Below are 24537 nucleotides of genomic sequence, written 5' to 3'. Positions count from 1 at the left end.
TAACTTACTCTATTTTGCATAAAAGAGTAAAAAGCCTGCCAGATTTTTGGTCTTGAATTAGACTTTATAAGACATTTCTGAAAGATGGAGAAGTTGATGGGATGCCTGGGTGACTCAGTTAAGCATCTGCCTTCAGCTCAGGTCATGCTCTCAGGGTCCTGGGATCGAGCCCCACATCACGCTCCTCACTGAGGGGAGTCTGCTTGTCTCTCTCCCTCTCCCTCTGCCCCTACCCCCTGTTCATGCTTTCTCTCCCTGTCTCTCTCTCTCTCAAATAAATCTTTAAAAAAGAAAAATTGAATGGGAGGCTCCCGTAGCGTTACCAGACATATACCTAGCCTCCCCAGTACCTGCTCTAGCTCTGGCTGACGCGTTTCTTGAGGCGGTCAGTCGTGATTTTGGAACAGTAGTGAAGGGAGAGGGATGCCAGTGAGAGGGAGTGGCAGAAGGATTCAGGGACAAGGCTTTTGCAAAGATCTGTGACACAAACACCTGCAAATTAATAATTTAGAACATTCAAGAACAAAAGGAGTATCCTTGTAGATCTTTGAAAAGTGTGTATTTGAACAGCTTTCATCTGTGTTGAAACCAGAAGACTAGCTGATTGTGCTTGTATACTTTATGGATATTTGCCCTTTTAATCCTACCAAGTTTGTTTAGAAGGGTTATTTTCTTGAGATCCTCAGTTGGAAGGAAAAATGCAAAGTTGAGAAATGTAACAGCCTCTACAGAGTCTGCACTAAAAGGACAGTGTAGGGGCGCCTGGGTGGCTCACTCGGTTAAGTGTCCTACGCTTGATTTCGGCTCAGGTCATGACCTCCGGGCTGTGGGATAGAGCCCCTTGTTGGGCTCTGCACTCAGTGAGGAGCCTGCTTGTCCTTCTTCCTCTGCATGCGCTCTCTCTGTCTCTCTCGCTCAAATAAATAAATAAAATCTATAAAGAAAAATTAAAAAAAAAAAAAGAAAAAGGACAGCATGGATTGCAGAAGAGAATTAGTGCGTGTGAGACAAGACTGTCCCAAGGAGGAAGTGGAGAAGGAAACTTCCATCTCCTGCCCAGGGCGCAGATGATTTCTCTCTTGAGCTTTCTCAGGTCCTACTTCAGAAATGTTTGACCCACCCAGAGTGAGCACTATTAACGCAGCTGGCTCTTGCCCACTTTGGTGGTGTGAATGGGTCGCTGCCGATTCTCCTTTACTCCGAAACTGACTACAGTTCTTCCTCGATATACATTACAGGTACCTCCCTGTATGGCCTTTTCCAGAAGCACTGCAACTTACACTGAGGCAGAATTGAATTTAAAATAACCACTTTGCTTTTGCTTGCTTCCGTATGTAATGTTTGACTAATTGAAATACCCTTGTAGGTCCTTTGAGGCACAATATAGGGAAATCACAAAATGAAATGTCTTCTCTCCAAGGAGGGAAGAACAAAGAGAGTTCTTTTGGAATATCCTGACTCTATATCCTGAGAAAATTATACTCTAGTAAAATGCTTTTGGTTAACCCTCCCCTCCCCCTGCCCCAAATTTGCTTTATTCCTAACCCCCATTACTGCAGACTAGGACCTCATTTGGAGATAGAATCTTTACAGAGGTAATCAAGTTAGAATAAGGTTGTTGCGGTGCGTTCTAATCCAACATGATTGGTGTCCTTATAAAAAGGGGGAAATTTGGACACAGAGATTTGCATAGAGAGAAGAGGGAGTGAAGACACAAGGGAGAAGACAGCTTCCTACAGACCATAGAGAGCCTTGGAACAGATCCTGGGAACAAGTCCTCAGAAGCAACCAAACCTGCCAACACTTTGATCTTGACTTGCAGCCTTGATCTGGAATTTCTGTTGCTTAACCTACCCAGTCTGTGGTCCCGTGCTCTAGCAGCCCTAGGAAACTAATACTCTTAGGTGTAGAAGTTTAGGTTTTTTAAAACAATTCAGAGTTAACGCAACTATGGTTTTTAAAAAGGAGTTTGTGAGTTACTTTGTTTTTCCTTTCATTGATGCCACCAGTTTCCTAGAGAAAGAAACTGAAAAGCACATGTGTCTTCCCTTCAATTGCATTACTAGGTTATTTATCAGAAGGATACAAAGATAGTGATTTGAAGGGGCATCTGTTTATAGCAGCAATTTCCACAATAACCAGACTATGGAAAGAGCCCAGATGTCCATCAACAAATGAATGGATGTAGAAAATGTGGTGTATATATACACGTATACATATATACAATGGAATATTACTCGGCCATAAAAAGAATGAAATCTTGCCATCTTCAGTGATACGGATGGAACTAGAGGTTATTGTGCTAATAAGCAAAATAAGTCATCAGAGAAAGACAAATAACATGATTTCACTCATATGTGGAATTTAAGAAACAAAACAGATAAACTTCAACGGGGAAGGGAAGATAAAATAAGATAAAAGCAGAGGGAAGCAAACCATAAGAAACTCTTAATTACGGTGAAGAAACTGAGGGTTGTTGGAGCGGAGGTTGAGGGGGGAGATGGGGTAACTGGGTGATGGGCATTAAGGAGGGCATGTGATGTGATGAGCACTGGGTGTTCTATGCAACTGATGAAATCACTGAACTCTACCCTCTGAAACAAATGATCAGTATGTGTTAACTAAATTGAATTTAAATAAAAAAAATTTTAAAAGCATGTATGTCTTATACTGGATTGGTGACTTTCAGATTGGCAGATTGGTAACACGACCTCGGTACAGTCCCGTTGTGGATCCCATGTACTTAACCACTGCAGTGAAAGGCTGGTTTATCCCCAGCGGTTTATGGCTTAGTTAAGGCAATGTGGCAGAGTCATGGAAAAGGTGAATCTGAGAGAGGCTCACAGCTATTATAGGCGAGGTTAGCAACTTTTCAGAAAGAGAAGTCAGTCTGAACACGAGAGGAGCTGATTTCGACACACGATGAGCCAGTAGGTAGGTAGATTTTGAAAGTCCTGAAGAGAATCACATTTCTTGGAAAAGCCAGGAGATAACATGGTACATTTGGTTCTCTTCCCAGGAGCGCACCCCTTCTTTCTCTCCTCTTGACCCTGTGGAAAAAAAGGTCTGGCCAGGCCCAATAGCTCTTTCTCTGTTTTCATTCTCCGGGATCAATCCCTTAATTGTGTTTATCATCATTTTATCCTTGACTTTTCCCTGTGACTCATACTTTCCTCCTCATGCTATTTGACCACGTCTGTGCCCCCAAGGATTTCTTTATTTGCCATCTGCTCTTCTTTCCACACCATTTCTCCTGGGAAAGAGCTATACCCACATGGCTTCGTTTTCCATCTAGGTGTTGTTGATGGCGGTCCTTAGGTCAACATCTTTAGCCACGGCCTCTTGTCCATTCTCCTGTCCTGGGTTTTTTTGTGTGTGTTGTTTTGTTTTGTTTTTCGGTACATAGAGAACATTTCCTCTGTGTTCTTATAAATGCCTACAATGAAATCTATCCAAAAGAGAGCTCTTCCAGCTGGACTCTCCTCTCAAAATTGGCAACACCGTTCCTTTCTTAGTCTCTTTGGGATGTGAACTTTTGATTTCAGTCTTTTCCCCTTTTGGTATATTTGTCACCTCATCGTGCTGATCTTTGTTTAGCAATATTTTTGGCGATGTCCCTTTGTCTTTGGCGTGTGCATGAGCTGATTGAGGATCACTCTTCCCTCTTCCCCCTCTGACGAATCCTGTGCTAGGTTAACGCACCCTATTGAAACCCATTCTCTTCTCAAAATGGTTTGTCCTCAGTCAAGATTCATCTCAGCAAATGGGAACTAGATGCTGATTATCCATGACCAGGGGCCCCTGACATCTTATCTTTCGCAAATGAAGCAATCCCTTGCCTCAGAGTTTCAGCATGAATAGTCCAACACTGGGTATTTCAGCTTGGATACCTTGTCAGGGCTCGTACTTCAGCTTGTGGACAGCCAGCTCTGTTATCCCTTCCCCCCCTCCAAGGTAGGCAGCTTTGGCTCCACGTCCCATCTTTCCTGTCACCATCATGGAACCCCACTCCTCTGAGTCTTCCAGACATGTTTGATTCTTCTCTCCTTTGCCATTACAGCTCACCTGTTAGTGCTGTCTTCCCTTTTCTTCTCCACAAAGTCGTATGATTCTGCTCCTTCCTTCCTATTTTCTTAGGCAGTTCCTTAGTCCAGATCCTCACTGCATACCCACCCCCCACCCCACACTGCTGTGAAAGCCCAGATCATCTTACTCCAGACCAGCGCTCTGTCCACGGTGCCTCTATGCATCAGATAAGGGAAGTTTATCTCTTTACTGAGGCAGATTTAATTTATTTGAATAATTTCAAATGGTCTTATTTCTCAGACATCCTCAGAAGCAGATGATACAGAAACAGTAGATGACCCAGGATCACCGTTGCAAGCGCCCATCGTCTTAGCAGGTGGTGTGCCGTTGGCTGTGCTCTGTCCTTTACGTCTGTCGCCTCTCACGTGTCAGCTTCTGTTTCTCCTTGCCCGTTCTACTTGTCTCCTGGTTTGGTGCTTCTAGTCCGAGAACCGACAACGTGAAGCAGAGTGCTTAATAGCGTAGACCTGAGAGTCAGTCAGACCTCAGTTCAAGTCCCAGCCCTGCTCCTAGTAGCAAAGTGACCTTGGACGAACAAGGTCATCTCCCAAAACTCCATTTACTCAGCTGTAAAACAAGGAGAATGCACTTCACCCTGCAGTTGCGGGGTATAAGCCCTTGGAGTCTGACCCAGAGAACAGAGTCAATGACAGTCTGTCTACAGTGTACTTGGTGTTAGAGGACAATCAGTTAAGACCGGGTGAAGGTGGAAGGTTTGAAGTGAGCGGCAGTAGTGGTAGGGCCTCCTGCGGGCTTTATTGAGTATTCCCAACTTAACTTCTCTAGAAGACTGAAGTTATCAGAAGATGACAATTCCGGGTAAGTAGGCTGTTGGTGCACATAGTTGTTTCTTGGCTTTGCATTTGTTGTTGTGTTGCTAGCATGTAAGTGCTCCTATATTGTCTCTAAGCACAGCCTAAACTTCCTGAGGGCTTAGGCCATAGGGCTAGCTGCTCCCCACAATTTGCTCACATCTGTTCGCAGGATCCGGAACAGTGTCCTTCTGCCTTTCAAAAGATAACACTATTTTTCTAACCTCAGCTCAAGTCTTAACTCCTCTAAGCTCCTGTCATACTTACTTTGGCAAGTTGCTTAGAATTGACAGTTGTTCTTTTTAATTTGCAATGAACTTGGCATCGCCCATGGGGTTTTAATCTCCTTTAGGGCGGTGCCGATCTGTTAGATGTCTTTGTGTTCCCTTTTGTGCCCAACCCCAGTCTTTTTTATAGAGAGGACCCTTGGTGGAATCAGTAGTATTGTTATTGTTGTTATTGATGGAGGAATTCTGTTGAGCTTTGGCTGATCCTAAACTGTGCTCTGATGGAATACACTATATATTTAACATTATATAACTAGTGGATAAACAGACTTTGATTGAAAACAATATAAAAGCCCCAGAGACATTTAGTATACACTATTTTGGAAATGTATCATTTAAAATTGGCTAATCTGAAATTATCTTTGCGCTACTTGTAAAATATGAACTTGATAAGCAGGATGACTGTCATTAAAATTTTATGAATATAGTTTTGCATGTCCATGAAGACATTTTTTTTCTAGTACTTTTCAACTCCTAAGGCATCAAATTACCATGTTATACAGGGTAATCAAGAGCTTTTCAAGTTAACTCTTTTCTGGTTGCCTAAAAATGTCCATTCAGGTGCATATTTCTAACATTCACATATTTTTGACATTCCTTTTGACGTATTCTACACCTTTATAATATTGTATTAGGTAATGTGATCTCTAAGACAAATATGGCATCCCGTTGGATATGGGACTTAATCCTTCAAGTTCCTGATTGTTTCTATCAAATAAATACTCATTATTCAGCAAAAGCATGTGTCAGAGGATTTGGGGAAGTGGGGGAAATTTGTACCTCTTACACTAAGGTCCTCACAATTGTGTTTTTTTAAATAATGTAACTGGATTCTGCATGGTAACCTATTTCACATCTGCCAAACCACAATTAAACTTTAATCCACTGCTGGAAATGGTGCCATTATTTTACTTATAATTCCTTCTCTCAAGCTTTGGAAGAATTCAGTGAAGTTGAGTTCAGAGTAATTTCTTTTTAAATCATAGTTGAACCCTCACTCATCTCCGTGGTTTCACCAGAGTATGATCTTCCAGTAGATAATTTTGGGGTGGTGAAATGGAAAGGAAATGTACTCAGATGTGAAGCAACTTTTCAGTTCATCTAGTTGTGAAATACAAAATTATGAAGAAACTAAGCAAATAAGTGGGGGGAAGAAAGGACTAAATGGGCCAGTCCTTTAATAAATGGCATTAAAAAAAAAAAATCTTATGAGTTAAGACTTCAGGAAAATCATGAAGATTGTTGGCTATTTTTATTTTTAGGTGGAAAAAATTACTCTTAACCTTAGAAAACTGTATTTCTCATTAAATCATTAAGACAGAGACAACAAGGCACATAGAATTACCTTGATTTGAACTTCTAGAATCAGGGTCTGATTTTTCCACTTATCCTAGGAGCCTAAACCCATCACTTGACTTCCTAGCTTTCAAAGTGGGACCCTTGTGAAAATGAATTGGAAAGGGTAGCTCTGGACTGTGCCAGACAGAGTCTGGTGTGTGCTCCTCCTGTCCATAAAACATCCAGCTTGTATCCTAGTATGTGCTAGGTGCTCCAGATTTTAAGATCTGGAGAATTGTGATAACCCCGAAGAACAGTGTTTGAGTCTGCGGCAGCCGGCATGGTGAGGGGCATTTCTAGCCATGCACATCTCCTCTCTGGTCCCAGGCATCCATCACCAGAGGTAGCCAGTGATGATTTCCACAATTTTATGACCCTTGGCTGTCATCCCAATAACAAATAAGTCATAAGCCATCCTCTTTCCATCTGTAAAATTCCACTTCTGCACCCTGGCCTTTCTACCAAAATGTTTTTGAAACAGGAAAAAAATAGAAAAAAGAGCCACTTCTCCTTAATGTAACATCAGTATATTTCCTCTACTGCCCCCCAGTCCTTCCCTTCCCAAGTACTTGAAGGTTGAGGAATGAGGGGCAAACCAGGCAGCAAAGGACAGTGGAAGTGCTTGTTTTGTCTCCAGTGGCTAATTTACTAAAAATCAAGGGATTGGTTATTTCTATATTGCACACAACATCTAAAACAGTATGAATATTTAATACTGATAACTATAGGAAAAAACATTTTCAGTGTTATTGCAGAATTAGGGGGAGGTTGACTCGAACAAAAAGAGCAATAGGAAAAAACAGGTAGAGTAGGTTCTGAATGAGCATGCCAGAATGGTCTCGTTGGGCAGAAGGATGTCTACGGAGGTATCATTTTGCATTGGTAGATACTAGAATTCAGGATCCAAACAAGAAGGGAAGCCTCTGTCAGATCTGTGGGATGAAGGTGGGGTTCAGAGCATGTGTCGGGTGTCAGGCTGAGGCTGCTTGTGGGAAGTCAGAGCACGTCCAGTCTGAAGCATAGACAAAGTGAGCACTGACACCAGGACAGGAGCTGCCTAGCCCTTGCCTTGTTTTTTTGTTTTTGTTTTTGTGTTTTTTTTTTTAAACGTCTTGGTTTGGGTGGGAAAATAGTGGTAGGTTTTTCTTTACTCTCCAGAGGGAGGCCTGATTCCATAGGTGCCTGTGATTGGTCGTTGCTCTAAAGCCAGAAAACTAAGCTCTCTGGGAGGCCCGGCCAGTTAGAGTGCTTTGTTCCGTCAACTGACTGTCCACCACGGGTAACAAACTTGGTTTAATACTGGGGAAGACATGAGGACGAGGTATAAACTGGAGTTCTTAGACCCAGAGTATAGCCTGGTTATGGAAACCATGACCTAAATGTGTAAAAAGTGAAATAGCACAAAAGATAAGTAATTCAGTTCAACAAGACAAAAGAGATTTTGCAAGTCACAAGTGCAATTTGTGGCCAAATGGGTAGTACATATGGTAAGTGCCGTAGGGAAAGAGATATGATCACTGTGGGTTGGAGAGGTCTGGGAAGAGGAGGGATCTGAATTGTCTTGTCTTTGAATAAATTGAGAGAAATGGTGAAAGCCTGCCAGAGGAGGGAATGGTATAAGAGCGTGGAGGTAGGGCGTATAAGAGACATTCTAGAAACAGTGAGTAGAGCAGCTTAATTCAAGGTGGACGTTGAGGACACTTACTAAGCTACTAGTTGGAGATGAAGCCAGCAAGGTAACTGAAGTCAAATTTGATGGTGTTAAATGAAAGAATCCTCCACTTTATCCTGTAGACACCAAGGAGTCATTGAAAGTTTCTGGACAGGGCGCCTGGATGGCACAGTTCATTGAGCGTTCAGCTCTTGATTTTGGCTCAGGTTGTGATCTCAGGGTTGTGAGATTGAGCCCCAGATCTGGCTCCACACTCCGGAGTCTGCTTAAGGCTCTCTCTACTCCTTACCACACGCACGCACTCTCTCTCTCTGTCTCTCTCTCTTTAAAATCAGTAAATCTTAAAAAAAAAAAAAAGAACAAAAATAAAGAAAGAAAATGGTTTTGGACAGAGGAGTAACATGCTTAGAAATATTCTAGGAAGATTAATCTGGCGGCTCAATATGGAGAAATTAGAGGAAAAGAGACTGCTCAGGTAGACCAGATGTCTGTTTGGTCTAGTCCTACTAGAAAGCAATAAATGTTTTAACTTTGGAAGTGGCAGCAGGAACAGAAATAAAGAGATGGATACAAAAGACATTTTGAAAGAAGGAAAAATTACTAAGACTCAGCACCTTCTTGTCCGTGGATAAAAGAAGATTCATCAAAGGTAAATCCACATTTTTGGAACCCAGTGACTAGAAGAATATTCTATGAACAGAAAGGGGGATGTTAGAAAGGGGTGTGAGGTGGCTAAATTTTCAGGAGAAGATAAGGGAGTTCAGCTTTGGAAGATAGTCTTTCATGTAGCAGGGGGCAGAAATATATTCATGGAAGGTAAGAGGGAGAGTCTGGCCTGTGGTGAAGGCAGGAGTCACCTTCATAGACAGGACAGGTCAGACTGAATGAATGTCTTCCAGAGAGAAGAGTCAAAGTGTTGGAAATGCCAACATTTTAAAGGAGAAAGAGGTAAAGGAACCACCAAGGCACACAGTATGCAATCAGACACTGGAGGAGGAGATTACAGATTCTCCTAAGCACAGATAAGAGCATCAAGAAGGAAGCTGTGGTCAGTGTATCAGATGTTGCAGGGAGGTCAAGGGGGAATAGGGGCTGAAAAAAGCCCTTGGGTTAGGCAATTAGGAAGTCGTTTACCTTTAAGAACACAGAACTATAGTGTAGGGATGTGGGGGTTGGGAGAGCGTGGCTTGAGGAATGAGCCTTGAAGAAAAGGGAGCATAAACCACTGATTACAGGCGAGAAGAAGGAAAAAATAAATGGGGAAGAGTATGGCTCTTACTCCTCTTGGCTTTTAAGTTGGGAGTATGTTCACACACACACACGAAGGCAGAAGGAAAAGATTAAGTCATTGATTTGCTGGGCAAAACTTTATTAAGTGCCTACTGAGGACTTGGAACTAATTAACAGGCAGGAACTGAAAGCTGTTAAGAGAAGAAGAGGACAGGGGAGGGAACCAGAGAGGAGGAATTGTGAGAATTAGACAAAATTTTTGTGTTGGAAAGGAGAGAATCCGCTTCCTCTGAGACCAGAGAGAAGGAAGAAAGGATGGCAGGGGCAGGGGGGTGTGCATGTAGATTCTGGAATGTTCTGAAATGAAGAGAATAAAGGTGGAAAGCAAGGCTGCTGACAGTAGGCTCCTGGACAAAGGGGCAGGTGTCTGCTGGGAGAGAAAGGGTGGCCAGGGTGACAGGGGACCAGGAGGGAAAGAAAATATTTGTTAAATGACCACTCTGGGTGGATCAGAGTGGGATCAGAGACACGAACACGAGCGTGGCTAAACAGCAGCGGTGCTTGAGGAAGCCCCCCTGCCCGTGTGCTTCCAGGAGAAACGTTTGTCAGCTGCAGTTAGCTGGTGAGCAGTGTCTCTTTCCACTTGCACCTCTAAAAACTTGCCTTTCTCAACTGAAAAAAAAAAAAAAAAAAAAAACTTGCCTTTCTCGTTGTCTTATTTTTTCTTGATAGTTTTTTTTTTTTTTAAACTTTCTTTTTTTTTTTTTTAATTTATTTGAGAGAGAGAGACAGTGAGACAGAGCATGAGCGAGGAGAAGGTCAGAGAGCGAAGCAGACTCCCCATGGAGCTGGGAGCCTGATGTGGGACTCGATCCCGGGACTCCAGGATCACGCCCTGAGCCGAAGGCAGTCGTCCAACCAACTGCGCCACCCAGGCGTCCCCTTGATAGTTTTTTATGAATTTTTGTTTGTGTCTAGAATCACCATAATTGTAAATTGTACTATTCCAGAGTTAATGCTCTTACAGATTTCTGCGGTTATCTCAACTGTGGCTGAGATGTTGGAATGAAATAATAGTGTTTTCTAGATAAACACATTGGTAGATGAACTGAGCAGGAGAGTTAGTGAGTGGAGCCCATGAATGGAGCTACCTCCTCCTCCCCCCAAATACATAAATGCTTTAATGGTATAAAACATATAAAATAGATGATAAAATGTTTTATTTAGGCCATCTAAATGAAGATATCAGACTGACTGCTCTTCTCCTCAGCCTTACAGAATTCATTTAAGATGACTAAGATCCCAGAGGGTAATTACAGTTCATCCAGAAGCCAGTGGTTCATGAGTGACTCCACGATTGGACCGGTGTGGGAAGACATCTTAGCTAACCTGGGGTCTGTGACAGGGAGCAGTAGACCATGTGGGACAACTTAGTCTGTAACAGTTAACTGGGCCACCTGATAAGGTCCTCAGTTTTAGTAGGATTAGTAGGAAGAATCTGTTTCTATCACAGACAATATTTATTTATTTTTATTTTCAAAAGATTTTATTTATTTATTTGACAGAGATCACAAGTAGGCAGAGCGGCAGGCAGAGGGAGAGGGAGAAGCAGGCTCCCTGCTCAGGCTCCCTGATGCAGGGCTTGATCCCAGGACCCTGGGATCATGACCTGAGTGGAAGGCAGAGGCTTATCTGACTGAGCCACCCAGGCACTCCTGTCACAGTATTTATTTAAAAAGAAGTAATGAACAGACTTCTGATACTCTCATTCTGTATCTGAATCGTGGTTGTGTTCCCGACTGACTCTACGGTTCTTCCATTCTCCTAATGATGGCCGTTAGAACACTCAGACTCCTTGGCCTCACAGAGTGGCCACAATGTGCTTCCGGGAGGAGTAGATTCACTTTTCCCTGCCTTGCTTTGAAGTTGGAGGAAAATATTCTCTAGGACCCAAGCCACTGGGCGGATGTGTTGGATCTGTTGGATTCACTCATTTAAGGGTGACTAAAATCCTTCCCTTCCCCTTCCTTTTTCTTGTAGGTATGGCCTCACATGTGCAAGTCTTCTCCCCTCACACCCTTCAATCAAGTGCCTTCTGTAGTGTGAAGAAACTGAAAGTAGAGCCGAGTTCCACCTGGGACATGACTGGGTACGGCTCCCACAGCAAAGTGTATAGCCAGAGCAAGAACATACCACCTTCTCAGCCAGCCACCACAACCGTCAGCACCTCCTTGCCGATCCCAAACCCAAGCCTACCTTACGAGCAGACCATCATCTTCCCAGGAAGCACCGGCCACATAGTTGTAACATCAGCAAGTAGCACTTCTGTCACTGGGCAAGTCCTCGGCGGACCACATAACCTGATGCGTCGAAGCACTGTGAGCCTCCTTGATACCTACCAAAAATGTGGACTCAAGCGTAAGAGCGAGGAGATTGAGAACACAAGCAGCGTGCAGATCATTGAAGAACATCCACCCATGATTCAGAACAATGCGAGTGGGGCCACTGTAGCCACTGCCACCACATCGACTGCCACGTCCAAAAACAGTGGCTCCAACAGCGAAGGGGACTACCAGCTGGTCCAGCATGAGGTGCTGTGCTCCATGACCAACACTTACGAAGTTCTGGAATTCCTGGGCCGAGGGACATTCGGGCAGGTGGTCAAGTGCTGGAAGCGGGGCACCAATGAGATTGTGGCCATCAAAATCCTGAAGAACCACCCGTCATATGCGCGGCAGGGTCAGATCGAGGTGAGCATCCTGGCGCGCTTGAGCACGGAGAGCGCCGACGACTACAACTTTGTCCGCGCCTACGAGTGCTTCCAGCACAAGAACCACACGTGCTTGGTGTTTGAGATGTTGGAGCAGAACCTCTATGACTTTCTGAAGCAGAACAAGTTTAGCCCCTTGCCCCTCAAATACATTCGCCCCGTCCTCCAGCAGGTAGCCACAGCCCTGATGAAACTGAAGAGCCTCGGTCTCATCCATGCCGACCTCAAACCGGAGAACATCATGCTGGTAGATCCTTCTAGACAACCGTACAGAGTAAAGGTCATCGACTTTGGGTCAGCTAGTCACGTGTCCAAGGCTGTGTGTTCCACCTACTTGCAGTCCAGATACTACAGGTAAGACCGCTGGTCCGGACACAGGAGATGCCGAGTGCCCCTGGTGTGCACAGAGTGTGCTGTGGGGGTCTCCGGGGCGGGCTTGGGGGTAAAATTACACGCCTCCAGCTGTTGCCCTCAACGTGACCATCGTTTGGTCGGAAAATGAGGACATGCACGTGAAAATGATGGTTAGAAGCCACAGGAGAGAGGAGCCAAGTAAGCAGCTTGGTGTAGGTGTTCAGGCTCCGAAGGGACTCCTGGAGGCTGGGGTGAAGGGCATGGCAGGGCCGTCAGTTCCTGGCGGGTGTGGGGAGCCGGACGTGGTGGGGGGGGCAGGAGGGGTGTGCGTCATTGAAGTCCCTGCCACGGGAACACACAACACTTGCACCGGAGACAAGGGGGACAGCCGCGCGCAACCACAGCAGGGGTCCTGTAGGTGACAGCGGATATGAGAGAAAGGATGGGTTGGGGGGGTTGGGGTCTTAAATCCTCGACTAGGGGTTGCGGCTGTATCCTTAAACACGGAGCAAGCACTGAGGCGTCGGGACAGGTAGCAGGGTGGTGAATGGAGGGTAGCAGGACCTGAGCAATGCTGAGAAGATGACTTCTGTGTCCCCAGGGAGGAAGGAGGGGGGAGGGAGCGGTGTGGCCCCAGGACTGAGGGGGCTAGTCGGCACACGCATGTGGTGGAGAGCTCCGGGTCTGGGCAGGATGGAGGGAGGGTTGTGGCAGCCTGGGTAGGGAGTGCAAAGCTTGTATTCCTTCCCTCGCTCCACAAGGATTGACCGCGCTCCTGGCACGTGCCGGGTGCGGTGCCGGCTGCCAGGATACGGCACTGGCTTTGAGAGACCCTGGGTTGACCCGGACACCTCCGCTCGCTAAGCTCTGTGGCGTGGGCTTGTCGCCTTGTACCTCTGTGCCTTCTCTTCCTCACCCATGAGCTGGGGAAGTCTTGTCTCCAGCCTGGGGGTTGCTGGGACAGGGGACTGCGTTACGCAGCCCAAGAGCTTCCCTCGCTGTCCAGCTCGGGGTCGGTGCGTGAGAAGTGGGGAGAAGTGGGAAGCAGGAGAGCGTTCGGGGACTCAGCAGGTGGGCTGTGTTTGCAGAGATGTCGAGCAGTCCAGTGAACGTGGACATTGGCCAGAAACATCCTAAAACTGCAGTGAGAAGGTGGGACCCATTTAAGAGGCTGTCATGCAGGCCATGAAAACAGGGCCCCAGGACTCCTGTGCCTGAGCCCTTGTGCCCTGACCTTCTGATCGGGCTGTGCTTTCTCCAGACTTCCTTCCAGGCCACAGAGAAAGGCTGCAGAAGGTGCCAGAGCTGTGTGAGCACAACTGACCGCTCACATCCCGGAGGCCGACCGGCCCCCGTCCACCTCCTCACCCTGCGGGTCTCAGTAGATAATCTCACACCCAGGCCCTGAGCGCTCTGGGCCCCAGGTCATGCCCCTTCCTGTTCCTCACAGGGGAACAGGCCCTGCTGTGTCCCCGCCGCTGCCCCAGCCCCCAACTCCTGAACCACAGTAGCTCTTCCAGACCCCACTCCTGCCCCAGCCCCTCCCCAGCCATGTCCTTCCCCAGCATTCCTCTCCCACCGCGTCCACCCGCTGTGGCATCTGCCCGGCTGAGGGTCAGCCTCCGCTGGCTTCTGCCCCCCCGCCTCCCCTGCCCCCTGCCTCCCTTGCCCCCCTGCTCCCCGCCCCCCTCCCTCTCTGCCAGCCCCAGGAGGGAAGGAAGGCTCTGCTGCTCGCTCACTTGCAGTCTGCTGGGGGCCCCTCTGCTCTGGAGCCACACGGAGAGGGAAGCCCGGTGCCCGGTGCTGTGGCCACAGAGGAAGGGGACCTGGGCCGGGAGCCTGCAGGAGAGGGCCCTGCGGGAACCCTGAGGGCAGGGCTGAAGGAGGAGGATGCGTGAGGAGGACTGCAAGCCCAGGTTCTCTTCAGGAAGTACCCTTCTTTGAAAGGTAGCTCTGGGTGGCGTCTCAACGGGTCACCTTCACAGGTCACGGAAGGACCCGCTGGTGCTCGGGCTTCTAATACTCGGTTACCCTAAATTGCTGTTTAACGAACAGATACCGGTTTTATTCGCCTTCACTAGAAATTGACCATGGCGACTTGTCAAGAGACTTTTTAAAAACTGCCAGAAAGGCATTGCGTATCGAGAGTAAAACTTGATGGGTGAACGAAGTTGATTTTAGGGATTCTTTATGTACTCATGGCTTCTCGCCACCTTGTGCCCCTTGTACATGCCCGACATTCCCACCCCCTCCCACCCACTGGTCTCTGCCCCCGATGCCTGGGACCAGGGAGTCTGGTGGGTGTGGAAGGCTTGTTTGCACGTAGTGTCAGGGCTCAGGGCTCTCCGTAGCTCCCTCCCCCATCTCGTACCTCTGGCCCCTGCACCCCCTCCCTGCACCCCTTTCTTTAACCCTTAGATGACTGTTGCCTAACATTCTGGGCAGGCAAACCTCTTCCTCCTCACAGTCCCTTTGGCCAAAAAGATGCGTATCCTTGGTTCCCTATGGTGGGCCTCTGTGCCTGGCTCTGGTTTCGTGGGCACAGTCCCCACGAGAGCCAGCCCAGCTGTTCTGCCTCAGGTGTCTTGACGTTGGTCACCTCATTCCGTGCCCTCCCCAGGCCTCTTCTGAACCTCGGAGTGGTTTGCTGCCACAGAGAGCAATGCAGGTGCTTCCGGACAGTCTTCGGCCCCATCTGTGTTAGTCCCAGCTCTCCGTGAGGGACAGCCAGCTCTGGGCCACGATTACCAAGTTGATTTTCCCAATTGCTTTGCCTCTCATAGGGCCTGGGAGCGGGAACAATCTCTACAGTTGTCCATTATTGATCTGAGAAGGAAGACATTTTCAGCCACCTCTTGAGAGAGCATGTCTGTGTTTGGGGTGGGGAAGTCAGCACACTGCGGATCTGTCCTTCCATAGGGCCTGGTTCCCCTGGGGTCCCCCTGTGTCTGTGCTGGGTGCATTATCCCCTGGGACCTCTCACTTTCAAAGGGGAGGACACTCCCATGTCCCTCCTTATTTTAAATGGGACAGTATTAAATATCTTCCCTTACTCTCTTCCCTGAGAGTGACATGGAAACGGTACGACATAGAGAGACATTCCTGTCCTCAGCCTGAGATACATGGAAAAATCGGTGGTGTCACAGAGAGGAACTCCAGGATTTGGTTGGCCAAGGCTGGGGGCATATTACTATAGAGGCAAGCCTGACGGGGTGTTTTTCAGGAAACAAAGGCTCCATTCTTGGGTTTTTACTTCGGATGCATGAGTATCCCCTTCCTACTTGACCTTCCAACTTGAAGGTCTGTTACATAGGCAACTGCCACAGTGTACTGTTTCTCAAACTGTATTCTGCATAAGAACCACCAGGAGAGCTTGTTAAGAACACGTTTCCACCAAGGTCCTGCCCGAGACCCACCAAATCAGAAGTTTCCAGAGGAGTGCTCCCCAAGAAGGTCTCCACCCTGTGCATGTACACACACACACACACACACACACACAGAGTTTACTGCAGGGAATTGTATATGAGCTTGTGTAGGTGGTTTTCAGCCCACTCTGAGAAACACTGCTGGGGAGAAAGAGATTTCCTTAATGGTGTCCCCTTTCACATGCTCACACCCCAAGAAATGGAGTCGTAGGTAATTCTCTTTCTTCCTGCTACCTCACCTTGGAAGTCCCTGCCATTTCCCGATGTGATTCTACACTGATGACAGTTTTTAATGGGTTTTTTTGGGGGGTTTTTGTTTTTGTTTTTTTTGTTGTTTGTTTCGGTGGAGAGCGAGCAAGTAATAAATTGATGTGGGGGTATTTCCACCATTGGTGAGGCCAGGAAACTAAGAACAAGACCAAATATTAAGCTCTACTTTCCGGAAAAACAAACAAAAGACCTGCCATTCAGGCAGAAGATAGTGATTAAAATGTGTAGATTTTTTGTTTCTTTGTTTGTTTGTTTCTGCTCTGGGCTATTCAAAATACTCTGGACTTAATTTGGAACAAAGACCTTGACTAAGACCTCAAAAAAATGGGCATAAAAATTTAGGATGTAAAAATGTCCAGTAATCTCCTTGTTCAGAATAATCTAACCCTTTTTTTGGCTGATTGTTTTGATTGCAGAGATTATCTTCCGGTTGGTTACAAGGTCGTTTGAGGTCGGGTGGAGATCTGTTTTAATTCGGTTCAGTTCATCAGGTGTTTGCTGGGCCTTGCTGTGTGTCCTGCAGTGGATCTCTTAAAGGAAAGGAGGTAAAGGAAAAGGTCTAATCTTGAGTTTATGGTCTCTCTGAAGTGATCAAAGAACTGAAACAAATCGCCTAGAGTGGAATTCTGGTGTTTAGACAGCGCAAATGTTTGACAACTCTGTAGATGTTCATTGAGCCTGGAGGGGAACGAATCATTGGAAAAACTAGGGAAAGAAATTCAAAGTCAGCGAAAGATTGTGCCAGAGGGGTTAATAGGGAGGATTTCTAGAGCAGGAGCTGTATCGTAGGAATCTTGACGTGGGTCGTACAGGAAATGAGAGATGGGGGTGAGGGAGCCTGGGAGCCACTGGGATGGGCACAAATCAGGCAAGATGGTGACGTCTGGAAGGACTTGAAGACTTGGGTTGGAGTAGGGGTTAGGGGAGTGAGGTCTCATGGGGGATACTATTAAGGTAGGAGTTGGGGCTTGGATTTAACAACAGTAATTTAATGAAGTTAATCAATTAGAATAGAAAAAAAAGTTGGGGGGAAGCTAGAGGCTAGGAGGCCATAGTCATTGTTCAGGAATAAAGGGAGGAGGCCCTGCATTACAATGTCCGCCCCAGCAGCAGGAACGTGAACACTTGTAGTGCTTTTAACCTTCCAGGCACCGTGGCTGGGTCATTGGCCTAGAGGCGACAGTTTTCTGTGAATTGAGCTTTCTCTAAGGCACAGTTCTGAAGCTCTGGTCTCTTCGGAACCTGATGTCCGATCCCAGCACTGTGTGTCCCCAGCTAACCGTGTTCCACTGAGTCATGGGGAGAACGTCAGTGTGAGCTCTCCACTCTCCTGCGTCTGATGATCCCATTATGACCAGGACCTGCGTTTGGGCATACGGTTCCTCAGAGTTGATGGTGTAGCCTGTGGTTTTTTTCTTCTGTGGGTTGAGCTTGGCCTCCTTACCCATACTGGAAGCCCTCCCTGATCTCCCCACCAGTAACGGACGGGGGGTCTAGCATTTTCCAAAATGCCGTACGATGCGTCACTTCAGAAAAGGGGCACAGCTTCCTAAAGCCATAAGCGTAAGTAGTTTTAAAAATGGCATAACTTGTGCAGATAATCAAGTATAAAGCGTACCTGACTAGAAGTTCGGTTTGACGGAGAAGAGCCCTGAATGGAGTCGCATGGCAGGCGTTAGCTTTTTAAATTAATTTACACTCATTACTAGCAGACAGGTACAACAGGAAAAGGCTCTGGCTTGGCCCTTGAGGGTATTAAGTGAAACAGTCGTGCCACTGGCAAGCTCATCCACCGAGGGCGACGGTTATGAATACGTGGAAGCTTTCGGGGCTGCGGCTTTTCCAAGGAGAATAACCACTAGACTACCTACCTGCCTGTTAGTTTATCTCCAGTTTCCCTTTACTCGGCTCTAGGACCTTGAACCATGCGGAGAAAAAATTTGAAATTAAAGCTTTCTTTAGTGGGAAGCTGGAGTAGGAAGCCTTGTGTGTTACTTGGTCTGTCGGCCTGAGGGCCCCTCCCCTCCTACGTGCACATGCTCCCCCCCCACCCCCCCACACGCAGGTGGGTTGAGGACCCAGTGCGGAAGCTGCCCTAATGCCCCAGAAACGGCCCCATTTTCTGCCTTGCAGCAGGGATACCAACCACATGTCCCCAAAGCTGAGGACAGTGGGACTGGAACCATGTTGGCGTTCAAGGGGTAAACCAGGTGTTTCCAAAGCGTAATCCAGGGAGCCTCCTGCTGCAGAACCACGCGGGTCCCTCTCAAAAGCGGAGATCCCTGGGTTGCAGAACAAATCTAATGAGTGAGCAGGCCCTCTGGCTGCGGGGCAAGGCGACATACATTCATACAAGCCCGACAGCAAATTGTGCTGTTGAAACTACTTCCCAGGTATGGCATCCAGAAGCCGTCCGTATGTAATGTGTACAACCTGATGGGTTTGAGCGCAATATACACCATGAGGCTGTCCCCCAGTCTATGCCGTGAACACGCCATCACCTCCAGAAGTTCCCTCCCATCCTCTTTGTTCATCATCATCATGATTTTATCCTTGGAGAACCGTGGTTGCTCTAAATGGCAGGGCTTCCAGAATATGTGACCTGCGCCGGCCCCACTGCGGGTGGACCCCACGCCCCGTCAAGATGGGAGAAGCGGGACCGCCGGTGACAGCCTGGCTTTGAGCTGTGGATTGGTCACCTGAGCGGCTCACAGCCCCTCTGTGGGGCCCAGTCACTGCCTGCCTTGTGGTCAGACCCCTTTTGCCCCAGTGGTGGTGACAGAGAAGATCCAGAAATAGCTGGTGAGCTAAGAGAGGGCGAGTGTGACGTGACCCGGGAAGCAGGGGGTTGGAGGAGGTGGGCTGTTTGGGGGACAGGGAGGACAGCAGACGAGCAGCAGAGATGACCGACCGTACGTGTCATTCTCTGCGTGATTTCCAGTAGACGTAGCACTGACTGCTGGGTGGTGACCGGGCCCTCCCTGCAGCCACAGCTGGGTTTGGAACTATCATCCCGATTTATGCATTGAGCAAATAATTTTTTGAATTCCGAAGATGTGCCAGACACTGTGCTTTGTGCTGAGGTTTCAAGCAATGAGTGGGAGGAGTGCCTTCAGCTATGCGGTTCTGCCGCTATGTCTGTAATGGAATGAGCTGTCCTTGGGGAGCCGTTCGTTGGGTGTGCCAGGCTCCCCTGTCCTTGTCCGCCCAGTGTAGACATCTCTCATTAAACTGACAAGGGAGCGTGTGCGAGACAAACCCAGAGTCTCCTTTCTCCCGCAGCCCCGTTGGCTTAAACCCCAGTGGAGAGTCAGGGCTCTTGGTCTTGGGTATTGGGCTGTGGCCCTCCTTCCCAGACAGAAGTGGAGAGGGTGGCATTGTGGAAATGAAGGTGTTAAGTTGGGTGTCCCGCAAGCCGAGCCAGAGACAGGGCTTGGGTGCCAAGAGTCCTTTTGGGAGATCTCAGGGGACAGGAGCAAGGGAATGGGGGAGTGATACCAAAATTAGGCTGCCCCATTGTGCCTCCAGGGAGCCAATGAAGGTCTTTGGGATTGGGCCCCAGAAGGGTAGAAGGCTGGGGCTGGGTGGGCTGGGTGGACCGAGAGGAGGCTGAAGCAGAAAAGCAAGGTGACATGGGGCATAGAGAGGTCCTCGGTGACGGTGGCTGAAATCAGAGGGAGCAGCTTCAGGTGTCTGCTGTGACGCTCTGCCCTGAGACACCCAGGGCCTCCCCGCCACTTACATGTGCCATGGTTTTAAATGGAAAGAGAATAAAAGGGAAATGCCCTTTTAGAGAAATTTAAGGACTCTACAGGCTAAGAATTCAGAGTTGAACTCTAAACATTTGGGTTGTTTGGAAGTTGAAGATCTTACTTAAAATCTAAAATTAATTACAAAATAAAGCAAACTAAAATTCATGAATCTTGCCTCCACCTTTTGTAGCTGGTTGGGTGCCAGGTGGAGGTGGGAGCCGGGCTGGGTCTGGGAGAGAATACCCAGGCCGGGGCAGGGCCACGGGGGACTGAAGTCGGAGCTTGTGGGAGAAAGAGTGGAGGGACGGGCCGGGAACTACTGTTCTCCTTTGTTCTCTGCGCGCCCTCAGCAGGGGACCTGACACTTTTCCCTGCGGCTCCACTGTTGAATGAGTGAATGGCCAACTGGCCCAGGGAATGAATGAATGGCCTCAGAGGCCCAGCTCGCGCCGCCACACGGCAGATGCCCTCACGCACCCACTTTCCTGTGGCCTTTCACTGGTCACCTAAACCCTGGGCCTGTGGCGTCCGGCATCTCCAAGCCCTGGATCAGACGGGACCCCAGTAGCAGCCCTTCGGGAACATCCACGTCTCACCAGGAACATTCATCCCATCTCGCCTTTCCACCTGTGAGATTTCAATTTAAAACCTGAAGACAGCTGACTCGGCTTTTAACAGATTAGCTCCCTGAAATCAGCCAACATCTGTCATGTCCCATTTTACCTCTGCAGAAAATTAGAAGTGACTATCCACGGGGGCGCGGAGCCAGGGCCGAGGGCAGCACTTTCTCACTGGAGAGCCTTGGGGGCGTGAGACGGCGCCGTCCCTCCGGGCCTCTAACCTCCTCCCCCCCCGCTCCGTCTGGGGGCCTTCCCACGCCTGAGAGACGGGACTCCCCTAACTTGCTCTTCGGACCTGTGAGCCGAGGGAACGAAGATTTCCCGTGGAGAGAGGGGGCTGGTCCGCTGCTCCGCGTGCTCGGCACGTGCGAAGCTGTCCGCGGGCGTGAGCTGCTCATGCTTCTCCCACGACAGCTGCTGTGCTGGTCATTCTTCTTCTCGTCGTTCCTGTATGTGGCAGCAGGCCTGGCTCTGCGTTCCCGCGCTGCTCCCTTAGAGCTCTGTGACTTTAGGCAAATTCCCACACCTCTCCGAGGCTCCTTGTCCTCTGCTCTTACCAGGGGAAAATCACAGCCGTTGTGGAAGCTGTTGGAAGGACTCCGGGAGGGAGCGGCACGAGCCTGCGGGAGCCCCGCCGGGCCCAGGGCGCCTGCCTCTCTGCTGACCGCCGTGCTTTTTCACAGTTACACGCCTCTGGCTTAGCATTGATTTAATTTGGTCTGCGGGTGAGTAGCTGTCGACATCCCCGGCATTCGCCAGCTTCTGGGGATCACGCACGGTTTCTTTTTCATCTCTGTGGACGTGGAGGCCCAGCACGACGCGTCCCCTTCGGTCGGTGCGAGGGCCGCGTGCTGGGAGTGTGTTTGCTGAGTTTCCTTCGGCGTCAGGAAAGGACAGTGTCCAGCTCCACAGGGAAGGGGTCAGCATTTGAGGAGAGGCGCGATGTCTCCCCCTGCGTCAGGAGGGAGGTGACAGAACTGTGTTGGTGTGGCGAGAAAGGCAGGGGGTGCTCTTCCTGACTTGAGGGCCTGGGCTGCTGCCCTCCTGCGGCTCCGGTGAACCTGAGGACGGCTGCGAGGTCTTGCACTGGAGAATGGGGAATGCACACTAGAAGCCCCACAGGGTCAGATTGCATTCGACCCTTGCTGTGACTTCCCACACCCGCTCCCCCTCTCTGCCCACATCAGGAAGGTCAGGGAGCCAAACTGTTCAGAGATCCCCCCGAAGGCATGTGTGTGTGTGTGTGTGTTGTGTGAACGTGTGTTGCTATGTGTGTGCATGTGTTGGACGTGTGAGTATGTTTTGGTGTGGGTATAGATATGTGACTGTGTGTTGGTGTGTGTTGAATGTGTGTCTGGTATGTGTGCATTGGATGTGTGAGTTTCGGTGTGAGTGTGTTGAATGTGTGTTTGGTATTTGTGAGTATGGGTGTTGGTGTTGGTGTGTTGGTATGTGTAAGTGTGTATTGTACATGTGTTAGACATGGAGTGTGTGTTAGTATTGGCGTGTGTGGATATTGGATGTATGAGTGTGTTGGTGTGGGTTTGTGTGTATAGAATGTTGGGTGTGTATATTGTACATGAGTATTGGTGTGTGTGTTGGTATGGATGTGTGTTGCTATGAGTGGGATTGTATATATGTGTTAAATGTGTGAGTGTGTGTTGAATATATGAGTGTGTGCTGTGTGCGTGTTGAATATGTGAGTGTGTGCTGTGTGAGTGTGCATTGGTGTGGGTGTGCCAGCTCAGTGGCAGCAGGTAGACTTGCCTGTGGGATCCCCCCTATTTCAGCCCCTTTTGGACCTGCTTCACATGACTGGGGACGTGTACTGTCTCGCTTATTTATGTAAATGTGGACTGGAAACTCAAAGTTTTTTGGCCAGAACGCAAGGGACGAGCTATTGGTGTCCCTTCGTCATCGTCTGCTGACCTCCAGTGAAGGTTCTAGCTCTTCTTTTTGTCAGTTGGAACTTCTCTTAGCAAAGGAAAATGCAGTAAGCGTGACCCCCCAGGATATAAATAGACCTGGCCCTGAGCTCTGCTGTTCTCACTTGTGAACATGGAATATTCGCCCTGAACAGCAGCAGGGCGGCCTCGGGGAGACGGGACAGCTCTGCGTCCTGGTTGTGGATGGATGTCGTGCCGCAAACCCATACGTGGACTAAAACACAGAGGTCTCGCATCAAGAAATTAAATAAAAATTTTTGAAATAAAAATTTTAAATCTGTTTACCCTTAAAGACCTCTAAGGAAATTGTTGATAACATTAAACCCTTAAGCCTTATCTTGCCTGGTTTTTCTTCCTGTTTTTGTTGTGTTGTGGTACATTGGGGCAAAAGAGATAAATTTGTTCATCCTGTGACAGGATGGTGAACGGGGGAACAGTCATTTCTGGAAATGGCCGGATGGGGGGACCCATGGACACGACTCTGGGGAGTAAACAGCTGCCGGGGACGGAAGCCCATCTCTCACGCTGTCTCTTCATTCTACGTGCTGCTTTGTGTGTAGGTCACGACCTCTCCTCTAACACATAAGGACAGTGACCGCCAGGAGCAGAGAAGTGGCACGCTGTTCCTTCTGATCCTTCTGAAGTGTCAAAATCCAAAAAGAAGAAGACTTTGTGGAGTTTGGTCCCCCAGCTTTGTGATGCCTGCAGGGTCCTGCCCTTGGCTGTCCCACCATTGTGGCCGTGGCCAGCACACCCATGTTTGAAACAAACCATTTTCCCCAAACCAGTTTTTTCCCGATGGCAGGCCCCCCATCTGAGGAGATTTTCCTGCATATTACAGAGAAGTAGCAGGTTTTGCAGGAAAGTTCTTATTGTCCCTCACAGAGAGCGGGTGCCCACATGCCATCTTGGGCCAGTGGGTTATCTCTTCTGCGTCTCAGTGACGGACCTTGGAGAGGGGCCCCTGTCCCCAGCAGCCCTCCCAGGCATGACGAGGCCAGTTCTGACAGCAGGACCTGGGTCATGCCCCCCAGTAACTGGGCCAGGGCCCATGGCCACATGCTGGGCACAGAGCCACGTTCCTTCTTCTCCCTCCCCACTGACAGGAGCGTTTCACTTCCTCCTTTGGAAGAAGCAAGAGGGTTGCCAGCATGTGAACGTCGTGTCACTGTGCCTTCTGCTTGGGCCGTCCCGGCAGTGAGAGGTCCTTCCTTTGGAGACGGGAGCTCACGGCCACACCGTGCCCGTTTGCCTTGTCCCTGTTGTGCTGCTCTGCTTCTCTCTCTGCATTAGTTCCGGCAGCTTTGGGGCATCCTCGCTCGCCCTTAAGCGTTCCCTTTTCTTTCTCGGAAGATGCTCCCCAAATCTCCTTCCTTAATTCTGTGCTCTTCCTCTGTTCCCTGCTTAAGCTCCCATATCCCAGGTCCTAACCTGGAATTCAAATGCCTATTTTAAGGGCCCCAGCCCTCCCCTCACCCCATGAGGCCTCAGCACCTGCCAGGAGCCCACACTGTCGCCTTCACTTAGGATAACTCCCCTGCCCTACATCCCACCCGGACACTGGGCCCCCGAACCCCACCCCACTCTGCTCTCCTTGTGAAACTCAAGGGCCAGATCTGCCACGACCAGAAGTGATCGCTCCTTCCTCAAGACATTTGGGTTTAATGTAATGCATCTAGTTAGCCATCCGTCCATTTGATCTTCAAGGAAGCTGCACCTCCTGGGGCCAGAGCCTGGCTCTTCAAGCCTCTGGAGGAAGCAGGGCTGGCGTTCCAGGCGGTTTCACGGTGAGCTGAAAGCACTCACCAACACTGGCTTAACCTAGGGAGGTGACAGGGGTCAGGCACCTGGGTCCCAGCATCCCACCCACCGTGTGACGCGGGACGAGTCTTAGCCATTTCCTTAGCGTCTGGATCGTGCAATATTCCATAAAGGCCTTGGGGACCATGAAAGTCTCTTCACGTGTCGGGGCTGC

General features: G+C 48.8%; 1 protein-coding gene across 6 annotated transcripts in view; it reads left to right on the top strand.

Moving 5' to 3' along the window:
- The window catches only part of HIPK2 (homeodomain interacting protein kinase 2), a 172074-nt gene that overhangs the window by 46082 nt on the left and 101455 nt on the right, over positions 1-24537 (top strand). For 5 of the 6 annotated variants that reach the window (XM_044246701.1, XM_044246700.1, XM_044246697.1 and 2 more), the window contains exon 2: positions 11466-12549. In XM_044246701.1, the coding sequence (XP_044102636.1) occupies positions 11466-12549 (1084 nt within the window). Of the gene's footprint in view, positions 1-4877; positions 4906-11465; positions 12550-24537 lie in introns of those variants that run through there. The other variant, XM_044246698.1, reaches the window with a different exon arrangement.

Source organism: Neovison vison, chromosome 4, assembly GCF_020171115.1.
Source record: "Neovison vison isolate M4711 chromosome 4, ASM_NN_V1, whole genome shotgun sequence".
NCBI lineage: Eukaryota > Metazoa > Chordata > Mammalia > Carnivora > Mustelidae > Neogale > Neogale vison.
Note: the sequence above shows the minus strand (reverse complement) of the source record. Positions and strands in the feature narration are given on the sequence as shown.